The following is a 24,114-nucleotide window of genomic DNA, read 5'->3' on the forward strand; positions in this document are numbered from 1 at the left end:
CAAGACTGGGCATGCTCAGAAAAGAAAAAACACACGGAAAGTTAACCATCACATGACATCACTTCTGACGTCGGTTATTGTTGGCCGACAAAATTCGTGTGCAGTCTTTTCAACCTACACGACAGCACCGGACAAAAGACGGCCGATCGTTTGGCCGACAATCGGTGCGTGTGTACGGGCCTTTAGACTAATTGAAATTCATCTATGGGCAGACTGGTTGCACTGAAGTTGATCTATCGATTGACTTCAGTACAACCAGCTTGTTGGTTTTTTATGAAATCACTGCTGGTGGCTATAGCTGCCAGCAGTGATCATTGTACTCTGACGGAGTAGTTGGGGAAACCTCCTGCTGTAAGATTACAATAGCGCAGCAGGAGGGATTCCCCTGGACTGAGTTGATGAGGGAATCGAGTGATTGTCGTTGAAGGAAAGAAAATTGCATAATCTGTAGTCAGCCTTAAGAGGAAATTCAGAGTTCCAGAAGAGGTGCTAATTTGGCCGGCTCCAGCAGAATGTCAGGTCATTTATGGAAGCCAGCCACTTCTGCTGAATCCTATGTATTCTAGAGAAAAGATCAGTCTCTCCCCCCCCCCCCATTTATTATATATTAAGGATTTGGTTTAATTCAATCAGTATTAGAGAAGGTACAGGTTCATTTAACTGTAGGTCTGTTTTATTGCTATCCAGTTATTTTAGTTATTGGCTTTTATTTGAAGCATTTAACTTATTTGTAATTCTTCAGGTACATTTGTAGATGTACAGTGCCTTGCGAAGTATTCGGCCCCCTTGAACTTTGCGACCTTTTGCCACATTTCAGGCTTCAAACATAAAGATATAAAACTGTAATTTTTTGTAAAGAATCAACAACAAGTGGGACACAATCATGAAGTGGAACGAAATTTATTGGATATTTCAAACTTTTTTAACAAATAAAAAAACTGAAAAATTGGGCGTGCAAAATTATTCAGCCCCCTTAAGTTAATACTTTGTAGCGCCTTGGGGTACGTCTCTATCAGTTTTGCACATCGAGACTGAAATTTTTGCCCATTCCTCCTTGCAAAACAGCTCGAGCTCAGTGAGATTGGATGGAGAGCGTTTGTGAACAGCAGTTTTCAGTTCTTTCCACAGATTCTCGATTGGATTCAGGTCTGGACTTTGACTTGGCCATTCCAACACCTGGATATGTTTATTTGTGAACCATTCCATTGTAGATTTTGCTTTTGTTTTGGATCATTGTCTTGTTGGAAGACAAATCTCCGTCCCAGTCTCAGGTCTTTTGCAGGCTCCATCAGGTTTACTTCCAGAATGGTCCTGTATTTGGCTCCATCCATCTTCCCATCAATTTTAACCATCTTCCCTGTCCCTGCTGAAGAAAAGCAGGGCCAAACCATGATGCTGCCACCACCATGTTTGACAGTGGGGATGGTGTGTTCAGGGTAATGAGCTGTGTTGCTTTTACGCCAAACATAACGTTTTGCATTGTTGCCGAAAAGTTTGATTTTGGTTTCATCTGACCAGAGCACCTTCTTCCACATGTTTGGTGTGTCTCCCAGGTGGCTTGTGGCAAACTTTAAACGACACTTTTTATGGATATCTTTAAGAAATGGCTTTCTTCTTGCCACTCTTCCATAAAGGCCAGATTTGTGCAGTATATGACTGATTGTTGTCCTATGGACAGAGTCTCCCACCTCAGCTGTAGATCTCTGCAGTTCATCCAGAGTGATCATGGGCCTCTTGGCTGCATCTCTGATCAGTCTTCTCCATGTATGAGCTGAAAGTTTAGAGGGACGGCCAGGTCTTTGTAGATCAGTGGTCTGATACTCCTTCCATTTCAATATTATCGCTTGCACAGTGCTCCTTGGGATGTTTAAAGCTTGGGAAATCTTTTTGCATACAAATCCGGCTTTAAACTTCTCCACAACAGTATCTCGGACCTGCCTGGTGTGTTCCTTGTTCTTCATGATGCTCTCTGCGCTTTAAACGGACCTCTGACTGAGACTATCACAGTGCAGGTGCATTTATATGGAGACTTGATTGCACACAGGTGGATTCTATTTATCATCAGTCATTTTGGTCAACATTGGATCATTCAGAGATCATCACTGAACTTCTGGAGAGAGTTTGCTGCACTGAAAGTAAAGGGGCTGAATAATTTTGCACGCCCAATTGTTCAGTTTTTTATTTGTTAAAGTTTGAAGTATCCAATAAATTTCGTTCCACTTCATGATTGTGTCCCACTTGTTGTTGATTCTTCACAAAAATTTACAGTTTTATATCTTTGTTTGAAGCCTGAAATGTGGCAAAAGGTTGCAAAGTTCAAGGGGGCCGAATACCTTCGCAAGGCACTGTATCTCCTGGCTTCAGTAATGTGAATATTAGAACAAATGTGTTTGTGTCGAACAGTACGGTTTCCAGAGTGGGTAGACCTTCAGAAATAACTGAAAACATCTGTAGCAGTTATACCAGGATGAATAGAAGGTGCAAGTCAGCAAAATGCTGAGAGCACTGATGTGGGAGACGTTTAACTTTAGTAAAACACAAGCGTACGAATCCCTACACAGGACCTCAGTAAATTCCTAATTATTCCCTATATCCCATGCTAGTAATAAGCATGAGCTGATGCTGTAGTGTGTTTTTGAATACAGCTATTAAATCAGCCATACTATTAGGACACACTGATACCAGTTTTTTAGGACCGATTTAGGAATACCGATACTTCTTCTTAGTTTTACCGATACCTATTTTGCCCTTGGATACATTTACTTTTTACACATAAGACCAGTGTGTGGTCCAGTTTTGACAGCGGGATTTCGCCTCCTCCTGTGTGACTTTGTTTAGCAGTTCAAGTGCGAATTGTCAAAGTGTGTGACAGTGGTAATCGCAGCTGAACCGTGCTCAAATTGTTTTTTTAATGTGCTGTGGCTGGCCCGCACATATATACGAAGCGGCTCCTTTGAAAAGGCTGCAGTCGTGAATCCGATGCGATTCAGAATGCATCCAATTCATATATGTGAACCAGGTGAAGGCATCCGTGTTAGTATCCCGAGTATTTGCACGAGTACTCATGCAAATGCTCAGTATCAGCACCAATACTGGTATTGGGAGCTGTGCAACGCTAATTATGACCACCCACCACAGCCTGTCGAGGCATGGACTACAGTTGCAAGGATTTGACAACTTTTTCCAGCTAATCCCACATATGCTCGATTGGCTTGACATCTGGAGAATTTAGGGGCCTAATCAACACGTCAAACTGGTGTTTCTTGAATTCATCATACGGATCCACTGTCCTACATTGCTCCGTGGTCCATTTCTTATGCTCCATTGCCCATTGCAGGCAGTTTTGGCTGTGGTCATGGGTCAACATGGGTACCGTAACAGGGCTGCAGCTACGCAGCCCCATTCCTAACAAACTGCGTGTGAAACACTGTGTTTGACCAATATCTGTTGGAACCAGCATTAACTTTTCAACAATTTGAGCTACAGTAGCTGTTCTATTGAATGTGAATATGCGGAACAGCCTTCGCTCTCCATGTGCATCAGTGAGCCTTGGCCACCCATGACCTTGTTGCTAGTTTACCAGTTTTTTTTCTTCCTTGGACCACTTTTGGTCGGTCCTGACCACTGCAGACCAGGAACATCCCACAAGAGCTTCAGATGTAGAGTTGCTCTGACCCAGTCATCTAGATCAGTGTTTCTTAACTTCGGGCCTCAGGGCACACTAACGTGCCAGATTTGAAGTATTACCTTGGAGATGCAGACTAGAATACTGCAATCACTGAGCAGCAAATTATATCACCTGTGATGTATATCAGTTTTCTTGCAAACCTGGCCTGTTAGCACACTGCCATGAGGACCGGAGATGAGAAACGCTGATCTAGTCCTTACAATTTTGCCTTTGTCAAAGTCGCCGTTTCTTGCACAAGAAGAAAAATATTAAAATCCTGCTGTAGAGGTGCCATCCAACTGTCTTTGCAGTGTAAGGAGGTTGTGTAATTCTCAGGACGACTTAGAGGTACTTGTATAGTGCTTTCTATTTACACAGCTTTTTGTATATATAGCTAGATAGATAATTGACATTGGGTTCTTTCCCCGCTAAGAAGAACATGCAAACCCCAAGCAAGTAGTGCCCTGGTTGGAATTGGAACCAATGACCCCAGTGCTGCTTGGCGGAAGGGCTAACTAATTAGCCATTATAGTCAGAAGTATGAAATATTTGGCAAGTAAAACCACTCCTTTGTATGTATTCCATGTGTACATTCAGGTGTTTGTTCAGCTTTAAAGGATATATAAAGAAAAGCTGACTTTGTTCTAAGCGCCGTTCTTCCAGCGCAGACAGTAGAAAGAAGCATGTAACTGGCGAGCAGTGCAGATTCCTTTAATGGAAACTGCTGACTTTACATTCATTGTCGCATGTTGATCTTTTTTTAATAGATTCTGCGGCATTTGAGATGTTCACATTTCTGTGTTTTCCTGTGCATTACGACACACCGTGCACTAAAAGATAACCACAGGCACCCTAATAACAATGGCGCTGTGCACCCCTCAGCATTGTGCTAAAACAGAAGTACTTAGCACAGTAATCTGAATTTGAATTTATGGAAAATATTTGCCTGTAAAGCCTTACTGGACTATTCGCTGTGCCAGCAGCTCGACCTTCCCTGTAGTTTATTTGTTCTACAATACACTCAATAGATATTACACAGGCAGCTGTATTGCTGTCACAGGAAGGTTTGTCTACTCTGTGTCACATATACCCTGAGCTACATTGACCCTGGGGTGGCAGAATGTTTGCCTTTTTTTTTTTTTTTTTTTTCTACTTCTAGAAACTAAAGATTGTTATCCTATAAGTCCATGCACACTACTTTAGGCTATTTGCATTTTTTGAGCCTCCAGCATCTTGGAGCAGAAAAACATTTTTTTTTATGGCAAAAAAAAATGCTAAATGCTCCTAACAGCTCCCCCCCCCCCCGCATGTAATGCATAAACACTAATAAAATGTTAATGCTCCGCAAGGCTTACAAAATGCTACTAGAAGCTGGCACAAAAATGCTATGATCAGCATTTTGTCTAACTTATTGAGTTTATGAAAAAACGCTAGTGTGCACTGAGCCTAGTGTGTGTGTGTATGTATATATGTATAGATTATATATATATATGTGTGTGTGTGTGTGTGTGTGTGTGTGTGTGTGTGTATATATATATATATATATATATATGAGGTTATTCAGATTTGCATTAGGATTTAGTACCTGCTTAAATATTTTGAATTTTACAAAATATATTTTTTTATGACTTCTGTTCTGTTCTTTTTGTCTTACAGTAGTATCTTTCCTTTGAGTAGCAGTCCTCAACTCCAGTGCTGCAGGCACCTCATTCCCGGGCCTCTGTGGTGCTCCTGATGCCCCTCACCCACTGTCGAAGATCCCCGGTGGGCGAGGGGACAGCAGGGATCCTGCACTCCCAGCTGTGATATATAAGGTAAGAATAATCCTCAATATATTTGGACCTGTATAGAAGCCATACTAATGCTGTGTTTTTTACGGTGTCACAGTGGTTTACCTATGCTGAAAATGGAGAAGTACGGTACATTGATAACTTGCAACACTTGAGATAGTTTCATAGTGAATAACCTTGAAAAATGTTCATAAGTTTACAAGTCCTGTAATATCAGTCCAGATAAACAGAAAACCGATGCCCAGGGTATGTGCCGCTGATAAATGGTCACAAACACAAAAATCTCCTGCGCTTAGGAGTGGGCCTGCACAATGGAACTAGGCTATACTTCTATCCTGGCTTGTATGGCTAGACCTTGTCTTGCTGCTCTCTTAATCTCCCTGGTGGTATGATTATTTCAGGAATTCTGTACCAAAAGTGGTACAATTTTTTTCATGGAAATTTGGCGTTATGTATTATAGGCCTACAATTCTTAGTAATTATTGACTTAAACCTGACCAAAACAAGACTCTAGTAGACATCCCAGATGTGATAAATTTGAAACACAAACACATAAATTATAATCTAATCAATAATATAATTTTATTATATATATATATATATATATATATATATATATATATATATATATATATATATATATATATATATATAATTTTGTATAATAAAATTATATTATTGATTAGATTATAATTCATGCGTTATATTATTTATAGATAGATAGGTGTATGTATATGTGTGTGTGTGTGTATATGTGTATATATATATATATATATATGTGTGTGTGTGTGTGTGTGTGTGTGTGTGTGTATATATATATATATATATATATATATATATATATATATATATATATATATATATATATATATATATATATATATATATATATATATATATAATGTGTTATGTGTGGGTCTTGTGCAACGTTCAATGTTTGAATTTCCCTCCCTAGTTCCGCTCCCATGCAGCATTGCTGCTGCAGGGAACGGAACTAGGAAGTCATCACACAGACGGAGGACGGACAAGCGGCGGGGATCTCAGACCGCTGGCGATCACAGCAATGGGAGATCATCGCTGGATTGCCAGGAGAATTTAAGACACCGCTGCGCGCTCTGCCCATCCACCCCGGGCGTGACTCGGGGATACCGATAACAGCCGGAAAATCCACCCCGAGTCACGCTCGGGGTTACCGCTAGGCAGGTTAAGACTGGGGAGTCAGAAACAACTGAAACCACAAAAAGAGAGCGGTGCATAGACCTAGTGCATTATCCTAAAATAATTTCTTCAATAATATAAAAAGTGGTAAGTATTATACTCAAATAATGAAAAATGTATCAAGCTCATCACATAGTAAAGCATCATCCAATCCATGTGGAAGGAGAAGGTCCATCCACAGAAGATCCAATAGGCTAATGCGTTTCAAGGACTATCCTCTTAGAGCTTCTTGGGCTCTGAGGAAGAGGCTGGTCCTCCAAACACGTTAACCTATTGGATCTTCACCTTCTCCTGCCACATGGTTTGATGCACTGTGGATTGGATGATGCTGTACTATGTGATGAGCTTGATACATTTGTAATTATGTGCGTATAATACTTACCACTTTTTATATTCTTAAATCAATGGTTTTAGGATAATGCACTAGGTCTGTGCACCCTCTTTCTTTTTGTAGTTCCAGTCTATCTGTTGCTTATCCAGGAGAAAAGTAAAAAGTAGTCCCTCTAAGACTCTTTACATCTATCTTTTTACGGCATGCCTGTTTTGGGAAACCGTTACTAGGGATGGGTTTAGTTTCCATTTAAAGCGGAACTAAATCTTATCAATTTTATCAGTTTCAACAAGCAGTTACATTCCTCTGTTCTCTGTTGAATGGCTGCTGTCATAACTGATCATGTGCAGCACCATAGCAGTTGCAGATCAAACATAGGCTAAAATGGCAGCTTGCTTGGCTGAAAAGGATAGGAGGTTTTAGTTTTTTTTTTTTTTTTTTTTTTTTTAAGGCCTCGTTCACACCATATGTGCATAAAAACTGATGGAAAAACTGCAGAGATTCCACTTACAGAGACACAAGTCCACATTAGTTTTTATGCGCGTTTTAGTGAGTTTTTATTCATATTGACATTCGTTTTTTTTTATGTGCATTTTTTTTTTTAAACAGACATGTGTCATCATTTCATAATTTCTCTTCTGCCCTGCTCACACCACAATGTTGATGTTGCATCACAATTTTCATTTTTTTTTTTCCCCACACAGAGAACTGCATACAAGTTGCAGATTCTTGCACAGAAAAAAAATCTGCATCCGATAGCGTTGTGATGTGAACAGTGCACATAGAGATCAATTCTTTTTTTTTTGTGTGCCCTTGGAGAATGCGTGCAGAAAAACTCTTGTCTCTGCACATGGTCTGAACGAGGCCTAAGAGTAATCCACCAGAAGGTTTGCAATTTCATGGGGAAGGTTTGCGACTTCAGGTGGGTGCAGGCATGGCATCTCTGACATGGATCAATCCTACCTTTTTACAAACCAAATGGAATATAAAGCCAGCAGGTGTTTCAGGCCACCTGCATCCATTTATAAATGAACTGTATGCTTTGCATATCTTAAGCCCCGTAAGATTTTACCCCCTTCCTGACCAGGGGATTTTTTTTGTTTTTTTTAATTGTTTACTGCGTGACTTTAACGGACAATTGTGCGGTCGTGCGTCGCTGTACCTAAACAAATTTGACGTCCTTTTTTTCCCACAAACAGAGCTTTCTTTTGGTGGTATTTGATCACCTGTGCGATTTTCTTTTTTTTTTTTGATCATGCGCTATAAACAAAAAAAGAGCGTAAATTTTGCAAAAATAACAATATTTTTCACATTTTTTTATATGAAATTCCCCCAAAAAAATGTAAAAATCAAAATTTAACATTTTCGGCCAATTTGTTTTATGCTACATATGTTTGGTAAGAAAAATTGCAAAAAGCGTATTTTGATTGGTTTGCGCAAAAGTTATCGCGTTTACTAACAATATTTTTGTAATTTTTGGTGTGTTTTTTTTTTTTTTTTTTTGGCGACATTGCGGCGGACAGATCGGACCCTTGACTGACATTTTTGACACTTTTTGGGGTTACCAGTGAAATTACTGCAGTAATCAGTGTTATACATATGCACTGTTAGTGTAAAAATGACACTGGCAGGGAAGGGGTTAACTGTATTGGAGAGGGAGGGGTTAAGTGTGATCGGCGGACATTGGGTCCGCCGGTCACACGCACTGACTTGTTAGGGAATTGGCTCACAAGCCAGTGACAGGCTAGTGACGTACCGGTACGTCACTTTGCCTGGCCGGGGCTGACCGCCGCAGTAAATGTACTTGCGGCGGTTGGCAACCGGTTAAAGCAGAACCTAACTGTATCTGAGCATCTCCAACTGAAAACGCTGTTTAATTCATTTTTGGTATTCTGAGAAAACTCACCCCTCCATCTATGTCTCCATACTTAATTTAACCACTTCAATACAGGGCACTTTCACCGCCTTCCTGCCCAGGCCAATTTTCAGCTTTCAGCACTGTTGCATTTTTGAATGACAATTGTGCGGTCATGCAACATTGCACCAATATGAAACTTTTATAACTTTGTTCCCACAAATAGAGCTTTCTTTTGGTGGCATTTGACCACAACTGGGTTTTTTTTTTCTTTTTTTGCTTAACAAAAGGCTGGAAAATTAAAAAAAAAATGTTCTTCAGTTATAAAATTTTGTAAATAAGTAAATTTTCTCCTTCACTGACGGGGGGGGTGCATTGGGCACGGGTTGGCATCCTTGATGAGTCTGCACTGATAAACGATGCACTGATTATCAGCTCAGACCTAACCCCCCCCTCCTGTCAGGAGAGCCGCTGATTGGCTCTTCTTTACCAGCATCTTGTCGTAAATAGAGGACATACCGATAAATGGCACTTCCAGGTTACAATGTGATCAGCTGTAATTGGACACAGCTGATCACATGGTAAAGAGCCTATTTCGTAGGCTCTTTACCGAGATTGGAGATGTGGTGTGTCCAGAGTGACACACTGCACTAACGATCGTCGTGCAGCTTATCCTGCTGGACGTCATATGACACCCCGTCAGGATAATTTATCCCCCACCCAGCCACCATTCTGCTACAGGCCAGGCAGGATGTGGTTAAGAAATAATTTTGGATAAATGCCCCCTTGCAATTCCAGCCATGGCCAGTTTGAGTAAGAGCAAAGGAGTCATGTAGTATTTACTTCCTGGAATCCATCTGCCCTTAGTCTAGGTTCACATCTATGCAGGCTGTGCTTGATGCATTTTGCTTTCTTAAATGCTTGTTTTTTTTTTTTTGCCTGCAGTTTCCATGCATTTTGCATTTTTTTTTTTTTTCTCTTTAAACTCACTGTATATAGCTGGTTGCTAAGGAGCGGCCCGGACAAAGTAGTAAACCAATAAGAGACAGCCAAAAAGATGCACCTTCAAAAAGTGTGTGGTTTTTTTTTTTTTTTCTTTCAGGAGCCTGTAAAGCAGGGATCCTCAAACTACGGCTCTCCAGCTGTTGCGGAACTACACATCCCATCAGGCATTGTAAAACTCTGACTTTCACAGACATGACTAGGCATGATGGGAATTGTAGTTCCTTAACAGTTAGAGGGCCATAGTTTGAAGACCTTTGCCTAAAGCATTGCACCAGCAATCAGCAGATAACGGGTGCAAGCTCAGGCTCCTGCAGACGGTCAGTGTAGCTGTCTGCTCATACATGCTCATCGTACAGTCAGGCAGTTACTGAATGGCGGGAAGCACCAATGAACTACCTAGAGTTCTCGCCAGCTCCCTGGTAGTTCATTGAGAACTACAAGCCGTCAGCTGCAATGATGGGATAAGGATGTGGGGGCTGTTGCATCACTAACATGTTGCTCCCTAAATATGGGTGTAACATGTAATGTGTTAGGAAAGGTAGACTTATATTAGATAGGTGTTGGAATCTTACGAATATTGACCTGTCTGTGGGGTACCAGAGAATAGAACTAACCCTACTGGGAGAACTCTGAAGGAGGTGCCTGCTATTGATATATACAAATTTAAAAAGACCTGTTTTTATAGTGATTGTAAGTGTCGGTTCGCACTGATCCCACCCGACTTCGGGCGACTAATGCCGTCTCCCGTGCACTGCGACTTTGGCGCGGCTTGCAACGACTTCACATAATCGAAGTCAATGCAAGTCGCTCCGACTTTGCAAAAAAAAAAAAAGGTGCAGGAACCTTTTTCTAAGTCGGAGCGACTTGAGTCGCTCCTATTAGAACGGTTCCATTGCACAGCATGGACCGCTACTTGTCAGGCGACCAAGTTGCCTGACAAGTCGGAACAGCGTGAACTGGCAGTAAAGTCCTTGTTTGTTTTTTTTCCAATAAAAATCACAAACATATTCTTACCTGCTCTGTGCAGATGATTTTGCACAGGCAGCCCGGATCCTCCTCTTCTCTGGTCCCTTTTTGGCTCTCCTGGCCCCTCCCTCTCTCTGAGTGCCCCCACAGCAAGCAGCTTGCTATGGGGGCACCCAAGCCGACTCTCAGCTCCGTGTATCCATTCAGACACATAGCTGCGGTTCGGCCCCAAGCCCCCTCTCTTTCCTCATTGGATACCTGACTTTGATAGCAGCGGGAGCCAATGGCACTGCTGCTGTGTCTTAGCCAAGGAAGAGGGGAGTCTCAGGTGGCTGAGACAGTCGTGGACATGGCTGGATGGGGAGGGGGTTCAGGTAAGCATTAGGGGGGCTGCTGTACACACAAGGCTTTTTATCTTAATGCATAGAATGCACAATGACTTTAACAATTGTTTTTACAGTTGGTCAGAGTTCATTTTGTTGGGTATGTTTTCCTCAAACAAAAAGTCTCTTGGTGAACAGCTCTGCTCTACAAGGATCAAATGATGCAGTAGCTTGGTTTGTTTGCATCAGTGCCTAGTTATACCTTGGGTATTGGGCCTTTGCCAGGTTGCTGATTATGGTTATAGGATAAGGACAATGGGTGTGAAATTACAGCGTAAACAACAAGACAATTTAATTATTTCTGATGGAAGCATTTTTCTTTTTTTGATCTGCTAGAAGATACTGCCTCAGGACTATCACATTCAGAGTAATGGGATAGCCTACTTTAAAGCATTTCAGCCTAGCTCTGACGTACCAGTATTGATGTGAGTGGCATTATAATACATTATTTGTATAGGGCTTCAGTTTGGAAATCTATTTTATACAAGTTGGTCTGCCGGCTGGAAATGTGCCTGCATCTTGTTGGATAGTACTGTGGAATGAACGCAGGGAAGCGTCATGTTTGTATAGCAGTTTATTATACCCACTTAAAATATTTTTTCTTCACTGTGAAATAAATTGCCTCGTTTCCAGTCTGTTAGCCCAGATTGGTAAATTTCATGGACCTTTTTCTTTTATTACCTATAAGTAAAAACCTAAAGACCTCTGTCTCGTTAACAATGTTAGTGCAAGAAAGTCCCTGTACCCCCACCCCCCTTTATTTTTTTTAGCAACACAGCCAAAAAAAAAACATTTCAGACTTGGCATACCATTCCTCAAGGGCACCTAAGGAATGGCACGCAAAGTCAAACGTGATCTGCCACTGTGATGCTTTAATAAACAATAAACAGGGTATTCCCATTTGACAAAAGTCCACCAGGGACTGTTGAGCAACTGCACTTATTCACAAAGGTGACACCATCGCCACCAACTGTTCTTGTGTTTGGCAATGCAAATAGTTTTTCATCACAAAGGCTTTGTCTTTATTATTAATCTGAAATGTACAGGTCAGTTTTTGGTTGTTCACAACGATGAAAAAAGCCTATGTGGAACCTTTTTCTATTTTGCCACCGCTCTTGTGTTGATGCATGCACCACTTTAAAGTATAACTAAAGCTTTTTTAGTTTTGGTAGAGTGGAGCTTGATTAGAACGCCTATTAACGTCTTATTGCTGTCTGCACTGAGCACACGGATGACTGGACACAGCCGGCTGTCAGATAGAAATGTACTGCATGTCCGTTTCCATCCGCCTGTCATCCGATCTGTCTGTTTTTAGCAGATTGGATCTGATGTTGGTCGGTGTCAACAGACACATGTCCATTGACATCCACTGCTCCATAGAGAGCAATAGATGGTCTGATTGGATTTGCCTGAAAAACTGACAGGCGGATCTGATTGGCCCTTCAGTGTGAAAGGGGCCTTGGGGAGATTTAAGCTGGATACACACTATCCAACTTTTGTGGTTAGATTTCCTTCAGATTTACCTTTTTCTATGTAGTGCAAGGGCCAGCCAGATTGCATAGAAATTGAAAGTGTTTAGGTTTGACCTCATATTATATGGTTTTGGTAAATCTAAAGAAAAAAGTCTTCAGAAAATCTTATAGTGTGTATGGCCCTTAACTCTCTGTCATGTTATTAGAAGTAAAATAAAATTAAACCAAAATGTTGGGTTGTCCCAAGAAAAGTCAGAGGGTAAATCTTCCAATGGTGGCACTAGTTCTGGTGACCTAGGGCAGTGTTTCTCAACCTTTTTTCAGTCAAGGCACCCTTTAAAAATTATGGACAGTCTAGAGGCATCCCATTCTAAAATTAAAAGCAATTCTTATTGTTTTACATAATGCAGCAATATCCACACGTAGGACACCCAACATTAGAGGTGATTTACAGCCCATTCAGACTGGCGCGACACGACTTTGTGGGGCGACCTGTGAAGTCGCGGTGCACAGCGACTCGGCGCGACTTGCACGGACTTCATATAATTGAAGTCAATGCAAGTCACCTCCAGGTCGCCCCAAAGTAGTACAGGACCCTTTTTCTAAGTCGGACCGACTTGTGTTGCTCCTATTAGAACGGGTCCTGTACTACTCAATGGCGAGCGACCGACCGACTTGTCAGGTGACCAAGTCGCGCTAGTCTGAATGGACTCTTATTTTTCCAAAGCAAATACTTTTGCAAATTGATACGGACTAGTATTCCAGTGTTTCTCTTCTCCCTCAGTTTTTCTCCAGCTAGTGTGACCCCCCCCCCCCCCCCCAACGCTGATGGAAAGGGGCGGGGAGGGCCAAACAAGGATGCTATGCAGGCAACTGGCATCCTCCTTATGAACTGATGATGCCATTGGTCATTGGGACGCTGGCAGCTAGAAGGTTTTAGGGTTGCACAATGAAAACCTGTGGCTTTGTGTAACTAAAAGAAAGGCTTTATCCATAGGCTGGCTTGTATACAATTTTTGGGCAATAGTTGGGCATCTTGCCAAGGCACCCTGGTTGAAAAAGGCTGACCTAGGGGGCCCCAAGGGATTGCCTTAATTTGCATGGATTTCCTCTCCCTTTCTGTTTGGCTATTAATAGCATAGCTGAGTGAGAGGCAAAGCCCTGCTGAATGGAGGACTGAAGCTGCTTTATTTAAATTTGCAAGATAACCAGTAGGGATGGGCTCAGGTGTATTCAAATTGTAGTCCCAACCCTCCCGAGCAATCCAGTAAGGAACCTGCACTCTACCAATCGTAGGCAACCAGTGTATGTGCAGCTGCAGACCTGGAAATGCCTTCCTGCCTATGATTGGTGGTGTGCAGTGACAGCTTCTTGGTAGGATTGTTCAGGTGGGTTTGGACTACAATCTGAACACACCTGAGCCCATCCCTATTAACGAGTAGATGACTGGTTGCTAGGCGGTCCTAGCAACCAATCAACAGCTTAACATGAAAAGTTAACTCTGGCAACTCCCACCCTCCACCCAGCACTTTGTTGCCTCTCACTCCGCTCTGATGTACAGTCGATGTAAGGAAGGAGAGTCTCTTTATTGGGAGCTTGATTTTTTTACATTTTTCTTTTTTTTTTTTTAAAAGAAACTGCGCAAAACCTTTATCCCAAAATGGGAAAAACTGCTGTAACTAATTATTATAAAGTGTGAGCTGATGTTTTGGCTTCAATTTATTAGTGTATCTAAACTTGCTAATTTTATTTAAAAGACAAGTTTGGGTACTTTTTTTTTTTTTGATTTATACTCGCCTATGAGGATGCAGCATCGGTCCCCCGCCGGCTCTAAGAAGCGATCAAACCACACAGATCGATTGATTGGTTCACGGTGCTCCCTGAGCACTCCCTAAGCAGGGAGTTCTTCCTGAGCAGAGAGCTGGTGACTGTCAGTCACCGGCTCTCTGCTCTGCAACCTCCCGCTCACTGAAGCACTTGGCTGTGCAGGGGGTGGGAGCGGCTGACTCAGCCACTCATTGGCTCGCTGAGAGGCTGAGCCAGGTGACAGTTCAGGCTCCTGGGTGGATCCTGACCATATGGGCTTTCCCCAGCCTTGCTCTGTGACAGGCTCTATGACATCAGCTGACAGCGGACTTCAGGCCGCTATCTGCTTAAAACTGGTTACAGGAGAAGTGCAGCCAGACGAGCACTGGCTATACCTCTCCTTTAACACTCCCCTCCCCCCAGACTGACCATGCCGCTGTATGCTGTGCCTCCCTGTGCTCATTCATCCAAAGTTGTCTCACTAATACAGGAGGTGTGTTATTGGCTAGATCACCAGGTGAAAACAGATAAAAAAAAAGCCAAAGAAAACTGATGCAGCCACTACATCCAATGATGGATCAGCTGCAAATATTACATTTATGGTTTTAATGCCACTTTGAGTTCTGTTCTTTAAGGGTAACTTGCTGAATGCAAAATTTCACCAGGCATCAGCAGGTCCCAACACAATGCAATCTGACACATTGGCATCTCATGAGCGAGCTAAATGGGGACCGCATTTTCCAGTAAGAGATGTGTGAGGGGCCCTCGCAGGGACTGAGGTTATGGATGCTGCACTGGTGAACATGAACAGTGTATTCCATTGAGAAGATTATTTAATTAGAAAGACAAATTGCTGTGCAGTAGAGCTGTAAATGATTTGGTAGGACCCGTTGTGTCCTAAGTTGAATCCTCACACTTTTCTCTTTGCTATGAGTGTCTATAGCTGTTTACAGGGTCTCTGCAGGGTGTTAACATTTACACCGGTTTATGGGTCTATAATTACCACATTGTAACAAGAAACCTTTCTGTTTATATAGTGGGGAAGGGATAGAACATTTGTGGAACGGTTTGTCTGCACGGATCATACAGATATAATGCTTCTGATTGTAGGAGGTTTTCAGTAAGGTGAAGTAACCTCTCAATATTACGTTATCCCTGCTAGCAAAGCCTCATTCACATGGGCGTACTTAAAGTGTTTGTAAACCTCAAACCCGAAATCTGAACAAAGCCTACCCCGCTATAGTGTGTACTTGTCTCAATTAGGTGTCATTTCTGTCTGCTGCTTTCAGCCTCTAGCACAGGGATATGCAAACTGTGGCCCTCCAGCTATTGCAAAACTACAAGTCCCATCATGCCTCTGGGTGTCATGCTTGTGGCTGTCAGTCTTGCTATGCCTCATGGGACTTGTAGTTCGGCAAGAGCCGGAGGGCCACAGTTTACATATCCCTGCTTTATCAGCATGAGTCCCTTCTGACAAGTTTTCCTGACTTCAAGAGAGGAGAGACCTCCAGCTGATTGACAGCCTCAACTATCTTCATATCTACTGTGTGAAGGTGGGGTGCATTCCTTCCCTCCAATCAGCTCACAGCTCTCCTCACTGAGCACTGCATAGGGTAACTTCAGCACTCTGCCCCCTTTTTTTTCTGACACCTCAGACAAGCTTTATAAATTCAGCCTTGTGAACAGATGTGGAGAAGTGAATGCTATAAACAGGGACAATGTATGTATGAGGATTTGTTAATCTCTGTATCACGAGGCCAGTCACTTCACTGGGTATATGTGGGGGTTTACAACCACTTTAAAGGCACTTTTCCACTGCATGGAACCGAACGGTTTGTCTCGCACAGATAGCATATCGATGCAACTGGAGGATTTCCCACTTGTCTCACATGCATAAACATCCAAATGTGGAGTCACAGCACGCTTTAAAAATGAGGTATCAGGATAACAAGATAACTGCAAGATCTTGATAAGTTGCAAGGTATGTTCAAAACTGTTGCATTGTTTTTCTTGATGACTGAATAAATGTTTGATCCATAGATTGATATTAATTTTTCCCATAACATGGCTAAGCTACAGGTTGCTGCTGAAAGGTAATTCATGTCACCAAGGATCAGAGTCATGCCTAAAGGTTGGTATATGTGAAATGTAATGGAGCTTGGCTATCCTAGGTTTGTTTTCAGGTTTACATCTTTCTTTGTGTATTGGCACATATGTGCTGTGCAGTTAATTACAGCGTACTTGCATCATCCTGTTGGAGTTTGCTAAATACCTCTTGTAAGTGTGTAACATGAGCGCCTTCTACAGGGCGGTGGAGTTACTGACCTTTTGACTGTGATTTTAGTAATAACTTGTTGTTGATCAGTAAGCAGGTGGTTGTTTGATTAATACAGATTAAACTTTTTATGATGGTTATCTGATTTATTGCATACATTCTTATCCTTTTTTTGCAAACTTTGGTTGCAGGATGAGAAGCTTACAGTTTCTCAGGATCTCCCGGGGAATGATGGGAAGCCCCACCTTATCCACTTTCATTATAAGGTCACCGAGGTGAAAGAATCTTCATGGAAGACTATGCTGTCAAACCAGAGCCTCTTTGTGGAAATTCCTGAGGGCATTCTAGCTGATGGAAGCAAAGAGGGGTAAGGAATGAGTAGACGCTTCTACAAGTGTAACACCTTTTTTTGTTGTCTGCACTATGAAGATGTAACAAAAGCACTTTAAGTTGGAGTACCAGTGTAAGCCTTAAAGGGTATTTCCACTTTTGCAGCCAAGTTGGGATAACTCCTATTTTATATTTGCTAAATGTTCTCATTCACACAGCATAACTTAAAACATTTTTGCTTACCTTTTTTACTTGCTCTTTTCAGAAAACTCCAAAACTGAAATAGTCCTCTGCTATGCAGGGAGTGCTGAAAAGGTCATTTTTTACCAAAATTACCCCTGCCTGTACTGTGCTGGCAGATCACGTTATCAGTGGTAAATTCGATGGGAACACTGTCCTATCAAAGAGCTAATGGAACACTGAATATTATCCTTATTCTCCAAAACATAGAAATACAAAGGAGAGCTTTGGGACTTTAGCTGAGGCACGTGATAGTCGATGGATGGTTTGTAAACAGAATGACCTATTTATTCAGCATGTACACATGTCAGCAACATAGAACAATATTTATTCAGCATGTACACATGTCAGCAATATAGAACAATATTTATTCAGCATGTACACATGTCAACAATATAAAACAATTTGTACATCCACAAGTAAAGGACCATGTCCTCTATATACATACCAATGATACATTACAATTCATCTATATACATGGATATCAACACTTGGCAATATTACATTTTTTGTGAGCAAGTACGACGAAGTCTGCTGGGATCATTAAGAAAAGCAGAAATCACATTAAGAGAAAAATGATCAAAGTAAAAAATGCATCATATCTTGGAAAACACATATGCATCTAAAAGAGCTTGATGTTTCTTGGATTGGTTCCACTTCCTCAGGAGCGGATGCATAAAATGTATTTGCAGAAGATAAATAAAGACCAGTAAAGTCTGTTTGGTCCAACCAACTGGGGGGGAACAAAAATCTATCCCTGCAATACTTAAAAAAATAGCTCAGAGTCCACCCAAGCAGTACTGTAAGTTGAGGGCTGTCAAAAGCATCTGTCCCTGGAGCTGTGGTGATAGAGACCCATGGGAAACCCGGCCGCATACAACGTTGCCCCAGGAGGATGAGAGGCTTCATGTGAGAATTATTGGTAGTGCACAACAATAGCGTCCAGAGTGTCTTTTAACATAAATTTAAAAAAAAGTCCAAGGGTGTTGTACAGTGAGCCCAGAAAGTGCAGCTTGCAGGATTGTCTAATCCAAATGGGGGCATTATCATCTGGCGCAACCCCAAGGTCCCACCCCCAGCGTCACGCTGGTGTGATAGGTAAGGAGAGGCGTCCTTGCCAGAGTGGCAGCTGCCGCCACTGATTGGTGTAAACCGCCAACGATTGGCGCCAACGATCTCCCCCGTGAGTCAAGCCAATAGAGTGGAAATGAGAGTGCCAGCGTCATGACGCCAAGCAGAGACACCAGATGTGCTGTACCAGGCATGGCGCAGATGCGCAGCGGTAATCGCCCACCCAATCCCTCATGCCCACCTAAGGATAGAGGGGAGGAGGCCCGACGTGCATCGCAGCTCCCAGGTACAGAAATAAGCCAGCCCGCAGGAATCGGACTGCATAAGGATGGACATAGACATTGAAATAAAGGTGTCAAACATATGATGAATTAGTATGAATAAAAATTCTATATCCAGTAGTTAGCCAAGATGATGCAGACCCAGATTAAGGTCTGTCATCTCAGGTGAAAAATTCAAATGGCCATAGGTGGTAATAATAATTCGCAAACCCGCTATACACGTGCCTCCATCCCTATTTTAAACATGCGAGCAAGTTTGGTTGGGACTGTAAATGAAGTACCTAAATTAGACGCCTAAATCTGGAAATGCAAAGGAGAGCTTTGGGACTTTAAATGAGGCACATGATAGTTACTGGATAGTTTTGTAAACCTAATGACCTATTTATTCAGCGTGTCCACATCTATATACATGGATATCAACATATCACTTGGCAATATGAAACATTCTTTGTGAGCCAGTACTACTACGTCTTGTAGGCCCATTAGGAAAAACAGAAATTCCATTAAGAGAAAAATCATCAAAGTAAAAAATGCATCGTATTTTGGAAAAAAAAATATCTTTTCCAAAAATACGCCAACCAACTCCACCAATTTAATATCCCTATAATCTATTTTTCATTAAATTTTTGTTTCTTACTATGTATGCCTCCTTGTAATTCCCGCTGAGAGCTCCCAAACCTCTCCTTTTTTTTTTTTTTTTTCCCCCTTGTCCGCTTTGTTTTTTTTTTTTTTTTGGCATAAGCAGTTTACGATAATTGCAGCCATGTGCAGTCTGCTCCATACACACTACAAATGTTATAGTTCATAATTCCTTAGTCCCTAGTCCATTTTGGGAGTGAGTAATAGATGGTTGCTATGTTCCTACATACCAGGGGTCTTCAAACTAGTTGTTCAGGAACTACAATTCCCATCATGCCTAGTCATGTATGTGACTAATATTTTTACAATGCCTTATGGGATTTGTAGTTCCACAACAGCTGGAGGGCCATAGTTTGAGGATCCCTGCTACATACAGTGGGACCATGGAGAACAAACATTGCCATCCTCTAATAAAAGTCAGGTCTCAGCAGCTAAAAAAAAAAAAAAAGAATCTAGAGAGCAAATAAGGTACTTTTTTATGAGATAAAGCTGAACTAAAGTCACTATACTTACTACCGTCCGAAGTTTACGGTTCTGTTTACACTACAGATCCCATAGTGCATAATTCATAGTCCCTGATCCATCCTGGGGAGCTAGCAAGAGAGTGGTTATGTTTCTGTTTACAGTAGAAACATGGAGAATGAATGTAGCCACCCTCAAACAGAAAGCCATATCACCTTTTGTTTTTATAGCTCGCCCCTTCATGTCTGTTTCTGCCTGTGCCTACTCCTGTGCCACCAGTAAAAAAAAAAAAATGTAATTAGTGGCCATCTTTGTCTTCCTGGTTCCCTGTCAGCCCACTAATGAACTATACATCAGATCTTGCACATGTGCCAGTTCAATCTGCATGGATCTTATTGTTCAATAAGAAATTAAGGCAGATTCTGAACAGTGCATGTGCAAGATCCAGTGAGATCTCCCTGGAAGACGCTGGGGACATGGTTTTGACTGGGTGCTTTGGGGAGCCCCTGGCTTTGTCACTGATGCCTTAAGGAACCTGGGAAACTCCAGGTGTGTGTGTGTGTTTTTTTGTTTTTACCTTGTGAACCCTAAAAATGGCACATTGTGCATTTTTGTGTTTTGAAGGATAAGGTTTTAAAGACGAGAAACCCAGTGTGTCCCTTTTGTCAGTGGGGACAGGCTGAGTTTCCTCGCATTTCAAATTGTTCAGAGTAACCTGCGGTCTGCCTGAGACCTGCTCCAAATGCCTGGAAAGATATAAAATCTATTTTTAGAAAATAGTTTTTCGGCATGCTGCGTAAATGGGAACACATAACACACATTGTGAGGTTTTCTCAAATTTAACTGCAAAAGTGAAAATACCCTCGAGTCTTTTTTTTTAGTCCTAGAATGTTCCATAAAACAGCACATGACTGTATATCTGTGGCACTGTAACATGCTGCAATCTGTCAGAATACCGTTGTTCTCTTTTACATATCCTGATAAAAGAAAATGATCGCACTGTTCCACCTAACATTGTTTTAAAAATGGTTGCATAACTCTAATATTAGAAACGCAGCAACTCTGTTATTAAACACTTAAAATGTTGTAATTTTGTTTGTTACCTACATATGTAGGGATTTGGCGTTTTAATTCCTGCTTATAGCTGAACCTCCAATTAGCTATACAGGCCTGAGCCAGGAAAAAAAAAGTTAGTGTAACTACGCTGCCCCTGAGCAGCACAAACCAAAAACGCTTTTTGATTTTTAATATCTAATGCCTCGTACACGCAACGATTATCGGCCGACCGATCGTCCGACTTTTGTCCAGAGTGGTGTTTTGTTGGTTGAAATGTGCCTAGACTGCACACGAATTTTCTCGGCCAACAAAAATCTACTTCAGAAGTGATGTCATGTGCTGGTTTACTTTCCGTGTGTTTTTTACTCTCTGAGCATGCCCAGTCTTGCTCATCAGATTTTTGTCTGCCGAAATCTGTACTGACTGACGGAAAATGTGTTGACGGCCAACAAAAATTTTATAGCCTGCACACCAGATTTTTTTCAGCCGAAAAGTCGGGGTCGGTTGTCGGAAGCATCATACTAACAAGCCAAAAATCGGCCGATCGGACGTTGGCCGAAAATTCCCGGCCAATAATCGATGCGTGTGTACGAGGCATAAGGCATAATTGCTCATCCGTTTGTCTCTATACTTTTTTTTTTTTTTGCTAAGAAATAACTTTAAAAAACACCACCTAGCTTTTCTAGTGTGGCCATCTTGAATAAGGGTAGATGATTAATGTGGCATTTACTTCCTGGAATCTGTCCTTAGCTCAAATATGCAGGGAGGAGGGTGTGCATAGCTGAAAAAACCCCTCCTCCACTCCTGAAGACTCCTGGCATGTATGACATCATGTGCCTAGACATGAAAACCAGGAAATAACTGAAGAAATGTTAAAAAGTTTTTAAAATGTTATGTTTTTTCTATCTATTTACTAATGCCACCAGCATAAGGATTAAAAATAGTTAATAATGATTGAGAGAGTAAAGCTCCACTTTTAAATGCTTTTAAGCAATGGAATTTTCCCTTACTATGGGGTACATAAGCTATGCTGTCTGTCAGCTTGATGTAATGAGGAGATTAGGGACACAACATTCAGAAGTGCTTCCCCTGTTCTGCTCATAAGATGCTGTTGTAAATTCATTTATTTACATTCAGGATTTTATCCGTATCTTTTATATATATATATATATATATATATATATATATATATACATTAAATAAAACTGTAGTGCATTTTTGTTGACCACACCTTTCAAATTGAATGCAATTCCTACCTGGAAGTATACACCGATCAGCCAATATGTTATGATCACTGACAAGTAAAGTGAATAACGTTGATTTATCTTGTTACAATTGCATCTTAAGGTGGGTGACGTAGATTGGGCAGCAAGTGAACCCTTTGATTTTTGTGTAAAAAGCAGATTAAATGGGCAAACTTAAGGATTTGAGTGACTTTGACAAGGGCCAAATTGTAATGGCTAGATTACTGGGTCAGAATAACTTCAAATTGAAGCCCTTGTAGGATGTTCCTGGTCTGCATTGGTCAGGAGGACCTACAGAAAGTGGTCCGAGAAAGGAAAACCGGTGATAGTTCTTAAAGCGGAGTTCCACCCAAAAGTGGAACGTCCACTCTTTTGCCCCCCCCCCCTCGGGTGCCACATTTGCCACCTTTCAGGGGGAAGGGTTGGAACGGGTACCTGTTTGTGCCAGGTACCCTTCCCCGCTTCCGGGAGGCGGCGCTGTCCCTCTGAAGTTTGGCCCCCTCCTCCTTCCCCCACCGCCGAGCCAATCCGAATGCGCAGCGCGCTTCGCATGCGCAGTAGGGACCCACCCGTGAAGCTGCAGGTCAATGGCGGCGGCAGCACTTGACAGCCAATGGAAACACTGGCTGCGGTGCTGACATTGCTGGACTCCGGGACAGGTAAGTGTCCTAATATTAAAAGTCAGCAGCTACAGTATTTGGAAAAACCATTCCAATCCATGGAGGCCTCACCTTGCAACTTACAAGACTTAGTGGTTTGTAAACCTGTACATATACCCAGTGAAGTGACCAGCGTTGGGTGATAGAGATGAATCCAATCCTCTTACATAAGTTGTAGCTGTGTATCTGCAGGCTCTGTACTGTAGGGTAGATCTCAAAACACAAAGCGGGAAATAATTCTTTGATCTAGAATCAGGTAATGGAGATCTGAGGTCTTCAGAGCTGACCGCTCTGAGCCCTTATTGGAGAGAAGGGGTATACCCACCTTTACACAGTGTGAGAACAAACACAGCTGTAAATATGAGTCAGTCTAAGAGGCTGCAGCTCCCTGTCACCTTTTTACCTTGGTGTCAGGAAAAGCTGCCAGAAGTAACTCCCTCTGATAACAGAGGAACCAGGTAGCGGAGAGAAATGATACTCGGGCCTTTGGATAAAGACCGACAAGTTCACATTATAGAAGGATGTGCTTTTTCAATGTTTCATGTCTGAGGTTTACAACCACTTTAAACAATCTGCTACTGATAGCTTGGTGATAGATACCACAGCCTACCTTCAGAGGTCTGGTGGAGTCCAGGCCTCAACTGGTTATGGTGGGTGATCATAATGTTATGGCTGATCCATATATATTACAGTGACATGATATACTGTATGTTTGTTGTTCTATTTGAATGCTGTCACACACATTTTGACAACCTAAACATATTTGCGCCCTCTAGTGGTCACATATACAAAATCCATGCTAGGCTGACCCATTGACTTTTATTGAGCGGACCAGTGAAGCACGGTTACTGCGCAGTACAACTAAACAGGAAGCAGAAACCGCATATGGGATATGTTTCTATGGATGCCCCATGTACAAATATATTTACATTTTAAAGCAAATGTTTTTATTTTTAAACAAATGTTTAGAGATTTTCACACTCCCTGATAAGATTTCAACAAATGTAATGGCCTGTGTGAAAGGGCTGCTGTTTGCTTCACACAGGCTTTGCATTAGTATACACGTCTATGGAAATGCAGAACTGATTAAAGTAGACACCTACCGGTCTGTCAATTTTGAATGATCTCAGAAGCTTCTCAAACTTTTGCTATTAACACAGACACGGAGCCAACTGACACAGGTAAAACTCTATTAACCAATCATATTAATATGTTTCCTATGTGGATATCTTGATTTTTGGATTCTGCAGACCAAATACACATCCAACATTCTGTCTACATTAACTATAAATGCTTTAAACTGATCAAGTGAACACTTTTCTTCCAAAACAAATAACTATTTCTAAAACCACTAACCTCTATCT

At 41.7% G+C, this 24,114-nt stretch overlaps 1 protein-coding gene across 1 annotated transcript in view; it reads left to right on the top strand.

Moving 5' to 3' along the window:
- Positions 1–16,996: 16,996 nt before the first annotated feature.
- Positions 16,997–24,114, top strand: part of OAZ2 (ornithine decarboxylase antizyme 2) — a gene marked incomplete at its 5' end in the record, with an annotated part of 25,117 nt that continues 17,999 nt past the window's right edge. Inside the window, 2 exon segments of the mRNA XM_082252752.1 lie at positions 16,997–17,012; positions 17,015–17,135. Of these exon segments, the coding sequence (XP_082108878.1) occupies positions 16,997–17,012; positions 17,015–17,135 (137 nt within the window).

Source organism: Pelophylax lessonae (genome assembly GCF_965119305.1).
Source record: "Pelophylax lessonae genome assembly, chromosome: 4".
Classification (NCBI taxonomy): Eukaryota; Metazoa; Chordata; class Amphibia; order Anura; family Ranidae; genus Pelophylax; species Pelophylax lessonae.